The following is a 17,522-nucleotide window of genomic DNA, read 5'->3' as shown; positions in this document are numbered from 1 at the left end:
CCTCGTCTGGGTGCTGATCGCAGTCTTCGTCACCTCCGTGGGCCAGAGGGAGATACAGGAAATCCTGCCAGTACGCGTAGTTCCGTCTAACTGATGGCAGGGGACAGAGCTTGCAACGCACCAACCGGCGCGTGGGGTGGGGGAGGGGTCCCTATTCGGGCGCCAGAATAATGTGGTAAATATTTGATTTACCGTCCTAATTTCTATGCAGGTAAGTACTTAGTCAATAATAACTCAATCGGAAAGAAAGAGGCAGAGTCCGTGGTGTTAGAGTTCTTAGGGGTTTTATTCCTTAAAAAGGAATGGTCAGACCGGATATCATGTTCCTACCACCACTGGGGTGTAGGAAGGGATAGAGCAATATTTTATTGACAATACATAGCTTATATACTTAATTCACATTATAGAAACCAATACAGTAGGCGTAACAGCTGAGAGAAACAAGATAACAGCATCCACGTGTTAGTAATACGTAATCAGAAGGCGTGAACTAGGCGTGAACATAGAGGTGTGTGCTAGAAACGTCATAGGTAGGTGTCACAAGTGGGTGGCAACAAAGCAGAATCTTGTAATGTCAGCAGAAATGTAAGGCCTGGATGCGCGCGCAGCTGCATGACGTGTGATTGACGTGAAACTGGAGGGTGCAGGGGACTTGACATTTACACTGGCGGAAAGAGACAGAAGTCTGGCATGTCAGATCAACTCGTACTTCTATCATATCTGATATCTGATGTTTGGGAACCATATTATCTAGAAGGGAAAGGTCTCTGGGGCAGAAGCTATTCTATACTGACTGTGAGTGCGTGTATAAGCGCCTAAGTGTCTGCATGAGATGCGAGGGGCATGGGCCTTCCATGGTAACAGAGCTATGAATTACTTGCACGGAGACAGTGAGGCCGGGCCCTTTGCTCTGCAGCTGGGGAGATGTTTACTTAAACTAGTGGGTAGGAATGCGTTTTCGAGGAGCGGAACAGATAATTCGAAGGTTGAATTCAGTCTTGGCAGGCAGCAGGCTGAGCTAAGCGCCGTTAGCCGCACAGGAAGTAAGGCAGAGGTCACGGGTACAGAGACAGCCTGGGCTGAGGCTTTCAGAGTCAGAAGGCAGGAAAAGGCTCGATGGCAGAATTCAGGGCCTACTTCGCCAGAGCTGAAAAACGTGTAAAGTACACCACAAAAAGACGTTGGCATAGCATACTTAGAAACGGAACATTCAACCCATTCAGGGTGGGTCTGAAAGAGGACATGTTAACGTTGGACGCAAATGTATTTGCGTCTTCATAACTGGCACAGGAGGGAAGTTACATGCACTTTAAGCTGGTACATGGAGACGGTGGGGTACACGTTAGGGAACATTACTTGACCATAAAATTTATATTTCCTCATAAGGTTATGCTTGTAGAGTCAGCAAGGGTAGCAGGGCAGGAATCTGAATAGAGCAGACAGATCATCACAGAGTACCCTGTGAGCCCAGATCTAAACGAGGCCCTATGTTAATCTATGAGCATTACCAAAATAAACAACAATAGACCATTCTTGCACCTAAACCAAAATGCAATAACCAGCACTGTTTTGCCCCAGGGATGCCGCGAGTGAAGCAAAAAAAGGTATTAGCTGTCAGGCTGGTAGATTCAAATGCTTCCAATCTTTTTACCACTCTTTTTGGGGGACTCCAGCTACAGATAAACAGGACAGAACGATGCCTCTACCCCTTCTTCTTTAGGGCCACAGCAAAAGTCCAGTCTCACTGACCTGCTGTGTCCTTATTCACAGGGGAAACAGTTTTTCTCTATCTTTTTTTCTGTAGTACTATAGACAAGAGTCCTACATTATTCAGATGGTAGATATCCTCCTCCTGGTCAGTCATAAAGACCCTAGAATGATAGTGGCAATAACCACTAGATGGTTAGCGGTGAGAGACAGGTTCAAATACTCCATCCAGCTAGGCCTGAAGCATAGGCCAGTCCACTGGTCAGCTGGTTCTTCAATATGATGCCTCCTTATCCCTGAGAGTACAAGAGAACCATTCCCAAAGCTTGATACAGACAGAAAGTTTGGCTTCTTCTTATCTTCTACAATTTCAAGCAGTGTTGTGAGTTGCTGTTGGGGAGAAGCCTTAAGTATAATGGACACTATCAAGAGATTGATAATAAGTCGTAATACTGTTCAAAGACAGTTTATCAGCTAACAAAGCCTACTTTTATAGTCATTCCAGGTGCTTTACTGCAAACAGCCAAGATATCCAAGCACTTAGGGTTTTTCTCTGTCGTGAGTTGATGCAGCTTAACTGGGTTCATGCCACCATTAAAGGCATTCCTTACACCATAGCTCTCTTTGCATCAACCTGCATGCTTTGCTCATTCTTCTACTAGGTACAAAAGGGGTTGGTGATGGACGGAGCATCTGAATAAATCAAACACTCACACCCAGCCAACAGATCTGGGTTTAATCCTTCACCGTTCTTTAGCCCACTCTGCCACCCCAGTTCAGACATGGCCATATGCAAATCAGTCTGACCCTGTGCCTCATGGGAACAGTCCAGCCTGAACTGCCAAGCCATGCCTTCCCTGGACCGGAAACAAGCTTCCTAGGACCCGTTTCTGCATTACAGCCGTCTTCAGCCAGGCTTGCTTGAATCCATTGGCAAAGTGTGCAAGGGACTCACGTCTGAGCATACCCTGGCGAACAAAGCGGTGCAAAAGGGGGTGGTGATGGACAGAGCATCTGAACTAATCAAACACTCACACCCAGTCAACAGATCTGGATTTAATCCATCACCGTTCTTTAGCCCACTCTGCCACCCCAGTTCAGACATGGCCATATGCAAATCAGTCTGACCCTGTGCCTCATGGAAACAGTCCAGCCCGAACTGCCAAGCCATGCCTTCCCTGGACCGGAAACAAGCTACCTAGGACCGGTTTCTGGCAGTACAGCCGTCTTCAGTCAGGCTTGCTTGAATCCCGTGGCAAAGTGAGCAAGGGACTCACGTCTGAGCATACCCTGCCAACTTATGGCGAACAAAGCAGTACAAAAGGGGGTGGTGATGGACGGAGCATCTGAACCAATCAAACACTCACACCCAGTCAAGAGATCTGAGTTTAATCCATCACTGTTCTTTAGCCCGCTCTGCCATCCCAGTTCAGACATTACAATATGCAAATCAGTCTGACCCTGTGCCTCATGGGAACAGTCCAGCCCCAACTGCCAAGCCATGCCTTCCCTGGATGGAAAAAAGTTTTCTAGGACCGGTTTCTGGCATTACAGCCATCTTCAGCCAGGCTTGCTTTAATCCAGGAAGCTTGTTTCCGGTCCAGGGAAGGCATGGATGGGCAGTTCAGGCTGGACGGACAATCCTTTGCATCACTCCAGAAGACAAGGCCATACACCACATCTGACAGGAGAGGCAAAAGAACACAGCACACCCACCCACCAACCACCACCACCACCACCATCACACCATCACAAACAAACCCCCACCACACAACACCCCACACACATCATCACCACACCCCTGCACCCACACACCCCTGCACCCACAAACACCTCAACCCCCCCCCACACCATGACATCACAAAAAATGCCAAAATTCACCGAGAGTGAGTTGACAGTCATGGTCAACGAGATTGTAAGAGTAGAGCCACAACTATTTGGTAGCCTGGTCCAACAGACACCATTAGCCAGCCACCAGGACACAAATGTGGGAAAGGATAGTCTAAAGGGTGAATGCAGTAGGGGCCAACCCAAGATCCAAGAAGGATATCATGAAGCGGTGGCATGACCTGAAGAGGGTTGTCAAGGAGAAGAGGAGCAAGAACTGGACGCTGGCAAACGTGACTGGCAGTGGCCCTCCCATCCCACAAAAGACATTCACACCATGGGAGGAGAAGGTGTTTGCCATCCTTCTACCTGAGAGTCTCACAGGAGTAGCCGGGGGAGCGGAGGCTGGTAAGTACAGACAAATGTCCAACACCACAATGAGAATTACCTCCTTGCAATACCCAAACACCATTTTACTGTCCATCCCCACCCAACATGTAGCCAGCCACCCTGCTTAGGAGGCCTGTCTGGGGAATGGAGGTCTGTACAACAACTCACACCATACCCCCTGTATCAAAGCTGAGCAGTATGGAGGCCTCCCCCACCCAGCAGCATGTGTCAGCCATTGCACTGTTTAACTAACAGACTTACAGGTTGGTAGCCATCTTCACTGAGAGGGTGTGGGAGGGAGAGAGGCAGGGAGGCCTGCACTACCACTACCACAATTCCCCCTGGCCCCGACCCCAGCAGCATGGAGGCCTCCCCCACCCAGGAGCAAGTGTCAGCCATTGCACCGTTTCACAAACAGACTTACAGGTTGGTAGCCATATTCACTGAGAGGGTGTGGGACGGAGGGAGGGAGGCCTCCACTACTACTCCCACCATCCCCCCTGTCCCACACCCCAGCAGCATGGAGGACTCCCCCACCCAGGAGCATGTGTCAGCCATTGCACTGTTTGATAAACAGACCTACAGGTTTGTAGCCATCTTGTATTGGAGCACTGTTTTCGGGAGGGAGGGTTGTATCACAACTCCCACCGTCCCCCCTGTCCCACACCCCAGCATCATGGAGGCCTCCCCCACCCAGCAGCATGTGTCAGCCATTGCACTGTTTAACTAACAGACTCACAGGTTGGTAGCCATCTTGTATTGGAGCACTGTTTCCGGGAGGGAGGGTTGTATCACAACTCCCACCATCCCCCCTGTCCCACACCCCAGCAGCATGGAGGCCTCCCCCACCCAGGAACAAGTGTCAGCCATAGCACCGTTTCACAAACAGACTTACAGGTTGGTAGCCATCTTCACTGGGAGTGTGTGGGAGGGAGGGAGGGAGGCCTGCACCACTACTCCCACCATCCCCCCTGTCCCACACCCCAGCAGCATGGAGGACTCCCCCACCCAGGAGCATGTGTCAGCCATTGCACTGTTTGATAAACAGACCTACAGGTTGGTAGCCATCTTGTATTGGAGAACTGTTTCCGGGAGGGAGGGTTGTATCACAACTCCCACCGTCCCCCCTGTCCCACACCCCAGCATCATGGAGGCCTCCCCCACCCAGCAGCATGTGTCAGCCATTGCACTGTTTAACTAACAGACTCACAGGTTGGTAGCCATCTTGTATTGGAGCACTGTTTCCGGGAGGGAGGGTTGTATCACAACTCCCACCATCCCCCCTGTCCCACACCCCAGCAGCATGGAGGCCTCCCCCACCCAGGAACAAGTGTCAGCCATAGCACCGTTTCACAAACAGACTTACAGGTTGGTAGCCATCTACACTGAGAGGGTGTGGGAGGGAGGGAGGGAGGCCTGCACTACTACTCCCACCATCCCCCCTGTCCCACACCCCAGCAGCATGGAGGACTCCCCCACCCAGGAGCATGTGTCAGCCATTGCACTGTTTGATAAACAGACCTACAGGTTGGTAGCCATCTTGTATTGGAGCACTGTCTCCGGGTGGGAGGGTTGTATCACAACTCCCACCGTCCCCCCTGTCCCACACCCCAGCATCATGGAGGCCTCCCCCACCCAGCAGCATGTATCAGCCATTGCACTGTTTAACTAACAGACTCACAGGTTGGTAGCCATCTTGTATTGGAGCACTGTTTTCGGGTGGGAGGGTTGTATCACAACTCCCACCATCCCCCCTGTCCCACACCCCAGCAGCATGGAGGCCTCCCCCACCCAGGAGCAAGTGTCAGCCATTCCATCCTGCACAGTCACCTAACAGGCATGTATCTACTGTTACTCCGCATGGTGTGTGTGTGTGACCTGCAGCCACACAACCTACAGCAATAGAACCCAAAGCATTGACAATCATCATGTATGACTCGATGATGTGACTCAGCACTATTAAAAGTTACATGGTGTTTACATGATAAGTACTACTGATGAATGCATATGTAAGTAGTGTACAGACAGATGATGAAACACCAATGACAGAAACACTGATCACTCCCCATCTACTCCACAGGTGACGAAGAACTCACTGCTGAGGACAACACCAACGACCAGCAGCGCCAGTCTCCACCCCCGGCACATGGACTCTCGATGTGGACTCCCACGACAGTATGGATGATGAGCTCCAGCCCGGCACATCTGGTGTGCCACAGACCCAGAGGTCCCAGGCCCCCATCCTCACCACCACCACCTCTGCTGCCACTACAACGCAGCAGACCCCTGCAGGCACGGCCTCTACCACCGCAACCACCACAGCCACCACCACCACTGCCACCAACACCACCAGGACCACCAGGACCACCAGTACCACCAGCAGCACCCACCCTGTCCCCAGGGATGACCATCCCACACCAACAGCTGTGGAGGGCAGGGATAGAGTGCGTGTCCCCCCAGTGGCGAGTGAAGAGGTCCGTGGCAGCAGAGCACATGGGAGGGCCAGGGCCACCACCAGACCTCGGGAGGAGTGGACACCATCCCTGGACCACTTCTCCCGAGTTGTGGAGGCCTACCAAGAGGTCCAGGGACAAACTGGACGGTCGGATGAACTCATGAGGGAGCTGATCGTGCTGATGAGGTCCATCAATAACCGCCTGGGACATATGGTGGACCTCATGGGCCAGCAAGTGGTGTTGCAGAGGGACTGGCCTGTGTCCCAACCACCACCTCCGTCCCCTTCTGTTGAACCGCAGGATGGCAGTGCACCATCCTCCCCTGTGCCAACAGAGAGGGACGACTCCCCTGACGCCACTGGCCATTCAGCAGGCCCCCCACCGCCAAAAAGAACTAGGGGGCGTCCGAAGAAAAGCCTCGGAGTCACTGGAGGCAAAGCACCCACGACACGCCAGTCACGGAGCCAGCCATGAAGACAACCCTCTTCCCAACAGCATTCACCTTTTGGACTATCTTCCCCACATTGCCCTTGCAAAGGCACCTCTCAGTTGGACTGGGCCACCACATCCATGTGGTGTCTACTGTACCATCTCATTGAACAGGACTGTCAACTCACTGCTCATTCCACACCTTCATGTAAATATTACCGCACCAATCACATGTCCACTCACAAAATAAAATACCTTAAGCACAATAATCTGTGTAGTGATTTATGTAGTCCAGTATTTTCATTGTCGGCAATGTCCATGATGTGTAGAAATGATGTACAGTATGCATGACAGGAACCCTCTGTAGCACTTAGGGAGACACAACAGAACAACAGTCACTGGTCTCATTGTGGCAACACACACACCACAGCACAGCAAATAACCAATACACCACAGGCATATTACACAATGTCCACCAGATCTGCACAAATATATTGCAATGTACATCACAGCAATGAACGTAATTTACGCAAAGAACACACATGGCTGCCAGAACATGTGCCAATCGGTGACATCTGCGCATATCCAGTCATAACAAGAGCAACAACACCAGACAATGTACACATTGTACCTAGTCACCCACCTCAAGAGAAGTAGCGTTCAATTAGCTGTTGGCGCAGGTCGACTCCTTCATCCTCTCCACTGTCCTCATCACTGGATTGAGGTCCCTGAGCAGGTTGTGGCCCTGGTTCATCACCATCGTCCAGGAGCAGGGGGACACCCCTGTGGATGGCCAGGTTGTGCAGCATACAGCATGCAACAAATATCTTGCACACCTTCCCAGGTGAGTATGCCAGTGCGCCTCCGGTCCTGTCAAGGCACCTGAACCTTGACTTCAGCAGGCCGAAAATCCACTTGATGACCCGTCGTGTCCTGCCCTGTGCCTCATTGTAGCGGATGCCTGCTGGTGTCTGGGGATTTCGGAGTGGGCCCAACAGCCATGGGCGACTGGGATATTCTGACAATCACACATTGCAATGTTGTACAGCCAGAGTGCAGCAAGTGATACACACCACGCCATAGCAGTAGTGATACTCACCCACAATCCAGGCCCGTTCGGGTTGCAGATTCGCCATCATGCGTGGCACCATGCTGTTCCTCATGATGTAGGAATCATGTGCCGAACCTGGATACTTGGCACACACATGTGAGATGGTCATGTCCGCAAGGCACACCACCTGCATATTCATGGAGTGGTAGTGTTTGCGGTTCCGATAGATGTGCTCCGTCGCCATCGGTGGCAACAGACCCACATGGGTGCAATCGATTGCACCAACTACATTCGGGATGTGCCCTAGGGGATAGAAGTCACCCTTCACCGCAGCCAATTCACGTCCCCTGGGAAAATGTATGTACCGATTGCAATAGATCATCATGGCCGCAAGCACATCCCGCAGCACCATGCTGAACATGGGCTGCGACATCTCCCCAGCGTTAGCCACGGTCTCCTGGAAGGAACCAGTCGCAAAAAAGTGGAGTGCTGCCATCACCTTGTAGGTGGGTGTAAATGCCGTAGGATAGTGATGGCGAGGCTGCAGGTGGGGCTCCAATAGATCACACAGGTACTTCAATGTTGGTCTGTCCAGCCTGAATTTCCTGATGATTGCCTCATTCTCCATGTCCACCAGCACTGTGAGGTGACGTAGGAGATTCGGCCTCCTCCTAGTTGAGAAGTGAAAAGATAATGTCAGTGACAAGCATCATGAGATGGGTATAGCACAAAACACCAATGATGTCATGGGGATACAACCATTGCACGAGAGACGGATGACACTTCAGGTTACATGGCTTCGTAATTGCTACAAACAGACGGCACGCCTCTCCAGTGACAATTCACAACTATAGCACACACATCTGGGACAGTGAATGCGGACTTAATGGATGTCCAATTGACAAGTGCAGACAAGGTGCAGCAAGACCCGCTAATGTATTTAGACTTACAATGTCAATCATACACATCAGTTGTACCTCCCAGACCTCAAGGCATCATGTAAACTGTCATCAACAGAATGATCACAATAGCAGGAACACTTCCGATTGTGTTCCTGACCATTTGTGATAGCAGAAGTCTTGTCCCATTGAATGCGGTGCCACCAGCCAGGTCAAGGTCTGCATTGACCATCAAGTAAGTGTACGGAAGGACATGAATCTGAACAGCTGAAGTCTGACAATCATCATCAGCTAACAAATGTGTGACTAACATGTCTGAAACCCAATCCAAAGTGACTCACACTGAACGTGCGTCCACCTGTGGATGACATGGCTGTGTGGCATCATGTGTACAATGATGTCCACTTCTCCATGTTGCTGCAGGGTGATGATACAGTGTCCTTGATTGACATACACACCAATGGGTACGAAAATGGGAGTACCTACCGCCGGGCCCCGGCGGTGCGTCACAGCCATGGAGCATTGTATGCGGCCAATGGCATCGATGATGGCGGTGGCATGATGCATATTTGAAAATCACGGAAGGTGTGCTCCGCAACCGCGGAGGCGGCCATTGGTTGCTTTTGAATGATGCACCATCGCGGTACCGCACCACGGGCACCCGCGGTGCGTCACAGCCATGGAGCATTGCATGCGGCCAATGGCAGCGATGATGGCGGTGGCATGATGCATATTTGAAAATCACGGAAGGTGTGCTCCGCAACCGCGGAGGCGGCCATTGGTTGCTTTTGAATGATGCACCATCGCGGTATCGCACCATGGGCACCCGCGTTGCGTCATAGCCATGGAGCATTGCATGCGGCCAATGGCAGCGATGATGGCGGTGGCATGATGCATATTTGAAAATCGCGGAAGGTGTGCTCCGCAACCGCAGAGGCGGCCATTGGTTGCTTTTGAATGATGCACCATCGCGGTACCGCACCACGGGCACCCGCGGTGCGTCACAGCCATGGAGCATTGCATGCAGCCAATGGCAGCGTTGATGGCGCTGGCATGATGCATATTTGAAAATCGCGGAAGGTGTGCTCCGCAACCGCGGAGGCGGGCATTGGTTGCTTTTGAACGATTCAGACCCGGACAACCAATTGTTGCAGCTTTTGACCTTCCAAACGACCCGAGGGGGCTATAAATCTGTGTGTGTGAGCCTCACATTTCCACTCCTCACAGTGCATGCTGCCTGGAAGCCTATCCTGCTGCTGCCCCAAGAGCCTGCTGCCTGGGTGCCCATCCTGCTGCTGCCCCAAGAGCCTGCTGCCTGGGAGCCCATCCTGCTGCTGCCCCAAGAGCCTGCTGCCTGGAAGCCTATCCTGCTGCTGCCCCAAGAGCCTGCTGTCTGGGAGCCCTCACAACTCAGTTCCGCCACAGGTCTGCCATTTCCACAGGGATGTCAAGAACAGATAAGATCCGTGACAGTCGATTCACGATTGAGGAGCTAGATGTCCTTGTGGATGAGGTGTTGGCACAGTACCCACGGCTGTTCGGTGGGCCCAATGTTGTGGTAAGTCACCAGAAAGTGAGCTGTAGGGCAGGGTTGTGTGGGACGTGTAGTGGTGATGCAGCATAATATGATTGGGGATGTGGGGTGATGACAGACACTGACAGACAAGCTGCATCCACCTCGTGGGAGTGTGTGTGTTGCCATGTAACTCTTTTATAGCCCTGTACCTGTATGTGTGAGTGGGGTGTGTTCCATTGTCGCACATACAGAAGCAACGCTTGTTGTCCCATTAGATGGAAGAACAGTGAATGCTTGTGAGCACATTAGTGGGTGCCCCTATAGTCAGAGTCAGTGTGACCCACAGAGTAGGTTCAGTGGCAGCACTGCCAGTCGATGTACATCAACAGACTAACCTGATACTGTAGCTGCACGCTGAATATTACATATGCCCCATTAGTGCCCTCTACAATTACTGGTGTTCACACTGCTGCCGATGCATTTGGGTTGAGGTATCATGCATCTGTGTGAAGGTCATTGAGACTTAGAGCCACAATGTGTGCATGCAATCACTAATGTTTATGTCAAGCTGAGTGCCCTTGTGAGGGTACCCTCAGTTATGGAGGGAGGGAGGTTACTGTGAGTCCTGAGACAGTGTGTGGCCGCTGTACTGATGGATGCTGATTTGTCACATGTCATTAAAGTCACTTTTTGCCTTCTCTATTTCCATACCTTCAGCTCAAGCCACACCAGCGTAAGTCTGTGTGGAGGGCCATAGCAGCAAAGGTGCGAGCCCTGGGGGTATCAAACAGACGACACACACACTGTCACAAGAGGTGGGACGACATCAGCCGGCTGGCTAAGCAAGTGGCAGAGCTGACCTTGAGGATGCTACCACGCACAGGGCGTTTGGCACGGAGAACCATGACGCCGCAGATGGGACGCATACTGGCAGTGACCAATCCAGACCTGTCTGCACGTCTGAAGGGGCATCATCTGCAAGACAGAGATGGTGAGTATCTGGGGAGGGCTAGTATGTGGGGGAGTGGATGCATGTGTACAGGGCCAGTGGCATCGGTGACACATGTGATGTGCGTGTGTTGCAATGCTGTGATGTGTGATGTGAGTGGCGACTGCCATGTGTGCCTGCATGTGACATTGGCCCACCATGGCCTAACAGCGCTGCTCCTGCCTGCAGTCCTCAATCCGTGATAGATGTATTATGGCCACATGGTCACTCTTCATTGGGATGGTGTGGTGAGTGCATACTTTGCCGAACTGCAATGTACACTTCATGAGTGTGACTCCATGTATGTCTACTTTGCATGCACCTTTTGGTGTGAGGACCACACATCCGAAGACGATGTGAACACAGATTGGCACATGGTGCTTGGTGTGGCCTGGTTGGCATCGTGCCATGTTAACTGAGTACAGGTGTGTGTGCTACCCTGTGGTGCAATGTATGGCTGTCAGCGGTGATGAGTGTAGTGGCAACATCATGTCCATGGGGCAGGTGTAAGTGGGGTGGGGGCACTCCATCCACTGGCAGGGTGTTGTGATGTTTCAATCAATCACCGCATTTGTAAAGCGCGCTACTCACCCGGGAGGGTCTCAAGGCGCTGGGGGAGAGGGGTATGTTACTGCTCGAACAGCCAGGTCTTGTACTGCTTCCTGAAGGAGAGATGGTGTTGGGTTCGCCGAAGGTGGGTGGGGAGGGAGTTCCAAGTCTTGGCTGCCAGGTAGGAGAAGGATCTTCCTCCGGCGGTGGCTCGACATGACTCACTCCATGCAGTTTGTGGGCATGACAGGCACTGTTGCGGACTATATGGTGTGTTGCGGAATAGTGATTGCAGGGTGTGATGTTTAGCATGTGGGCCAAGGCCTGTACAGTGCTGCATTGATCTGTAATCGTATAACAAGATGATGACACTTACACAACCCTGTTACTCTCACCAATGCAGATTCGCAAGACACCACGGCGGAACATGATCCGGAGACAAGTGGCGGCGAGACCAGCACCACATCGGCAGCAGAGCCTACTGAGACTGAGCCAAGTGACAGTGAGATAAACAGCGCTTCTGTGGGTGACAGGAGTATGCAGGAGGAATCCGTGGCTGAGAGACAGAGTACCCCTTCATCAGATGCCAGCAGTGAGGCATCCATGTTAGCAGGCACAGGGGATGGGGAGTCTGCTTCCGCATCTGACAGCCAGCGGCCACTGGCCAGCCTCCCATCCACTTCCTCTGGTGCTGGCCGTGTCCGTGTTACTAGGAGGGGAAGAGTGACATTCACACCTGGCACTGCTGCACCTGCACCTGTCCCCCCTGCTGCCCTCAGTGCAGAGTGCGTCGAGGTACTGCGCCAAATATGCGTGGGCCAGACCGCCCTGCTCAATGCCTTCAGTGCACAAGACAACAAATTAGGGCAGGTGATTGCATTCATGGAGGGCATACACTCTGACGTGGGTGGCCTACACCGTACAGTACAGGCATTGTCAGCCACAGTCACGTCAGCCCTCCAACAGGCACATGCTCCCATTGCAGCTCATGTGCCTGTGACGACAAGCCATTCAGTGGCCACATCAGATCACAGTCCCCACTTGTCAACTACATCACCTACAAGATACAACACTAGGAGCACACGTCAGTCGCAAACAAAACAATCACGTCCAGAGACTCCATCCCCTAAGAAGAGCAGGGCCCCACGAATATGCACAGACAAGGAAAAGTCCCAGAAGAGCAATGCCAGGAGATCTTTGTGCCACACATCAGGCTCATTTGATGCTGAGGCATCTCCAGTAATTGACTGTCCAATGCCCACAGAGGATGTGTGGCATGTTATGGGTACTACTGGGGGGAGCACAGGGACACAACCACCCACAACATCAACCCCAAAACACAGTACATCGATGAAGGTGGTGGGGAGCCCTGTTGTGACCAGCCCAGTCATTGAGGCAGAGGAGAGCCCTGTAGTGACCAGCCCAGTCATTGAGGCAGAGGAGAGCCCTGTAGTGACCAGCCCAGTCATTGAGGCAGAGGTGAGCCCTGTAGTGACAAGCCCAGTCATTGAGGCAGAGGAGAGCCCTGTAGTGACCAGCCCAGTCATTGAGGCAGAGAGTAGCCCTGTTGTGACCAGCTCAGTGATTAAGGGAAAGGAGGCCAGTGATGGGTCCAGGCGAGTGGTGAAGGGAAAGGACGCCAGTGTTGTGTCCAGGCCAGTCATCAAGGGAAAGGAGGTCAGTGTTGTGATCAGCTCTGGCAAGAAGGGACAGGAGGGCAATGTAAACACCACACCTGGGGGTAGTGGGGATGTGGGCACTGTAGGGGGTACACCTTCCGGAGAGGGTAAGGTGGTCCGGAGGCGTAGCCAGCCTAAGCGTTCGGCAGGATCAAGCACATCACCAGAGGGAGTGGCAGTGTCTGTCCCTGATGTGGGGCAGTTGGTGTGTGTGCCTATTGTGCCATCACCACTTCCCATCAACCCCAAGACAGGTAAGCCTTTTCATGTACCAAAAAAGTGGAAGGGCACCCCTCCAACTTCTCCCACCCACACTGTGTCAGGGGTGTGCATGACTCCACCTCCACGTGCCACTGTGCCACCTGGTCCACACAGCCCTCCACCTTGCAGGCCCTCTGTAATTACTACATCACATGGGCTTCTTTCAGCCCAGTCAAGTGGGCCTGCTGTCCACAAAACACAATGATTCAGAAAAGGGGGTGGTGATGAACAGAGTGTCTGAATTAAGCAGACCACTCTTACCCAGTCCAAAGATCAGGGCTTGATCCATCACCGTTTTTTAGCTCACTGCACCATCCCAGCTCAGAACCTGGCTACATGCAAATTAGTCTGTTCCGTTCCCAGTGCATGATGGGAACAGGGCAAACCAAACTACCAAGCCAATTCTTATACTGGGAAGGAAACAAGCTTCCGGGGACCGGTTTCTGGCATTTCAGTCGTCGTCGGCCCGGCTTGCTTGAATCCTGATGGTGCAATGAGCAAGGGACTCACATCTGAGTATACCCTTCCACGCTTATGGTGGACAAAATGATTCAGAAAAGGGGGTGGTGATGAACAGAGTGTCTGAATTAAGTAGACCACTCTTACCCAGTCCAAAGATCAGGGCTTGATCCATCACCGTTTTTTAGCTCACTGCACCATCCCAGCTCAGAACCTGGCTACATGCAAATTAGTCTGTTCCTGTCCCAGTGCATGATGGGAACAGGGCAAACCAAACTATCAAGCCAATTCTTATACTGGGAAGGAAACAAGCTTCCAAAACACAGGCAGGTCCCAGTCCGCATGACAGCCAGGAGTGAGTTGTCAACACACTCATACGCCTGTGCCCCACACAAGTGTGCTAGTGCAGTCCATTGTTTGCGCCCTGTGTGTGTTGCTGGCCCTGTTGCTCTGATATGCTGTGCTCTCCCCTGCCATGGACTCTGGGCCTGTTGCTCTGATATGCTGTGCTCTCCCCTGCCATGGACTCTGGGCCTGTTGCTCTGATATGCTGTGCTCTCCCCTGCCATGGACTCTGGGCCTGTTGCTCTGATATGCTGTGCTCTCCCCTGTGCAGCCTCTCATGTACTTGCTGTCTCCCCTGCCATGGACTCTGGGCCTGTTGCTCTGCTATGCTGTGCTCTCCCCTGTGCAGCCTCTCATGTACTTGCTGTCTCCCCTGCCATGGGCTCTGGGCCTGTTGCTATGATATGCTGTGCTCTCCCCAGTGCAGCCTCTCATGTACTTGCTGTCTCCCCTGCCATGGACTCTGGGCCTGTTGCTCTGATATGCTGTGCTCTCCCCTGCCATGGACTCTGGACCTGTTGCTCTGATATGCTGTGCTCTCCCCTGCCATGGACTCTGGGCCTGTTGCTCTGATATACTGTGCTCTCCCCTGCCATGGACTCTGGGCCTGTTGCTCTGATATGCTGTGCTCTCCCCTGCCATGGACTCTGGGCCTGTTGCTCTGATATGCTGTGCTCTCCCCTGTGCAGCCTCTCATGTACTTGCTGTCTCCCCTGCCATGGACTCTGGGCCTGTTGCTCTGATATGCTGTGCTTTCCCCTGCCATGGACTCTGGGCCTGTTGCTCTGATATGCTGTGCTCTCCCCTGTGCAGCCTCTCATGTACTTGCTGTCTCCCCTACCATGGACTCTGTCCTTCTTCTTTGTGTTTCACTTGTCCTTAGTCTATGTCATTTGGACCTTTTATTGTGGCTTGCTGTTGTGTACTGATGTTGTATTGCTACATCTGTGCAATTTGTGAATAAATACAGTTACTTCTGGTGTGTAGTTTTCTCAGTCTCCTTGCTGGTTACTGTCATTTTCCTGTTTGCATTGCCTTCACTGTGTGACATGTATTGGTCATTTCTACCCTGCAAGGCTCTTTGTAGCCATCTGATGTGTGAACAGGGGTGTCTGGGTCTTCAGTCCATTCTGCCACTACTGATGTTGTACTCTGTGATGGGCATTTTGAAGGACTGCAGTTCTATTGTTGGTGATTTGCTAATGTTGCATACACTGTTCACAGGTCATGTTGGGGGACACTGGCAGCACAGGGTGGGCTACGGTTCAGTGGGTTTGTTGCTGGCTGTGTTGTCTTGAGCTGTGTGTCTTTTCCTTTCTTTCTGGCCAGGCGTGTATGTGTATATTCATCTTGTGTTGGTCATTAGTCATGGTGGCATGGCTTACATGTCATGTGTGGTGTTGGGTGTAGCAGAGGTGTGCAGTGTGAAGGGTGTAAGTTTGTGGTGTATGCATGTGTGCCCCTGTATAGTGTGAGACACACATGTAGCAGCCAGGAGTTGTATGCCTGTTGTTTGTTTTGTCTTTCCCTGTGAGGATGGTTGTATACAATTGTGTGGGCTGTGGGAGTGCACAACTGTTGTGTGTTCCTTGTCTGCCAGTCCTGCTGTGCCTGGGTCCCTGGGTGTGTGTTGTGTGTTGCTGTGTGTGTGTATTGGCCTTGTTGTTGGAGTGCTTGTTGGTGTGCATGGGGGTGCACGGGATAAGCACATGGCCTGTGAGTGGCTCGGGTGGGGTGCAGTCTGGTTGTGGGTGGTCTGTGCCTGTGGTGTTTGTGCCCTGCCCATACCTTGGTGTGGCCCTGCCTTCTGCATGGTGCGCATGTATTGACCACGGCGGTGACGTCACCGTGACAGTGACGTCGATGCTGGTTGGCGGTCGTTGGGTGTTCCGGATGATGTGGTGCTCCTTGTTGTGAGGTGGGTGATGTGTGGGTGCCCATGTGGATGTGTTGTGCCCCCCAGCAGGATGCCTGTGTGGTGCTTGGGGCCTGTGTCCGCATGTGTGTTGTGTGGTGCATATGTGTAGTGGCGTACCTGCGGTGGCGTCTGCGGCGGCCCATCTGGCGATAGTGTTGCAGCAGGTACATGACCGGATGCATGTGGAGGGCTGGGTCCATGGGGTTCATGTCGGGTCTCGGCGTTCGTGCTCCACTGTCGACTTTCCGACTGCTTCAGGTGTGCGGTGTGTCCGCAGAGGTGCGTCAGCTTGTTTGCGCCATCCTAATTTGTTGGGCGGGGCGGACGTCATCGGCCGCGGCGTAGGGTCTCGATTGGCTCCCTCCACCGTTCTGGCGGGCGCACTTTGATGGCGGTGCGCGGCACACAGAGGCGGATGTAAAATGACCTGTGTTTACCTATCCTAATGTTGCGGTCGTCATTTCCGTAGCTCGCGGGCGGTAACTGCTGGTTTTCCGCCCCGCCACCACCGCGGTGGTGCCACCGCCCGTCATCCTAATGGAACCCTTAGTGTGTAAAGAGCCACGTCTTAAGGGCTCCCCTGAATGGCAGAAGATCAGAGGTCTGTCTGAGGCTCAGCGGCAGCGCGTTCCAGGACTTTGCCGCACCCAGGGAGAAGCTCCTGCCCCCCCCAGCCCCAGCGAGCTTTCCTGACTCTAGGGACTACCACCAGCCCCTGCTCAGCAGACCTTAAGGATCTAGCAGGCTTGTACCACTGAAAAAGTTGCTTCATACAATGGGGGCCTAGGCCATGCAGTGCCTTGAAGATCACGCAGAGTGCTTTAAAAACTATTCTTTTACGTACTGGAAGCCAGTGTAGCTTCACCAGGTCCTGTGTTACCGAAGCAAACTTGGGTGTCCCCGTGATCAGGCGGGCTGCTGCATTCTGCAGAATTTGGAGTTTGTTCAACAGCCCCTGTTGGGCGTTCAACAGGAGACTGTTGCAGTAATCCAGTCGGGACATCACCAGTCCTGTTACGACTGTTTTCCTGTGTTCATCCGCCAGAAT

The 17,522-nt window shown here is 52.6% G+C and overlaps 1 protein-coding gene across 1 annotated transcript in view; it reads left to right on the top strand.

The window, feature by feature from the left end:
• Positions 1–17,522, top strand: part of LOC147709274 (uncharacterized) — a 99,043-nt gene that overhangs the window by 38,761 nt on the left and 42,760 nt on the right. The window contains exons 2-4 of the mRNA XM_086925921.1: positions 9,183–9,283; positions 10,959–11,266; positions 12,216–12,682. Of these exons, the coding sequence (XP_086782047.1) occupies positions 9,183–9,283; positions 10,959–11,266; positions 12,216–12,682 (876 nt within the window). The remainder of the gene's footprint in view (positions 1–9,182; positions 9,284–10,958; positions 11,267–12,215; positions 12,683–17,522) is intronic.

This window comes from Lissotriton vulgaris, chromosome 6 (assembly GCF_964263255.1).
Source record: "Lissotriton vulgaris chromosome 6, aLisVul1.2, whole genome shotgun sequence".
In the NCBI taxonomy this organism is placed as follows: Eukaryota; Metazoa; Chordata; class Amphibia; order Caudata; family Salamandridae; genus Lissotriton; species Lissotriton vulgaris.
Note: the sequence above shows the minus strand (reverse complement) of the source record. Positions and strands in the feature narration are given on the sequence as shown.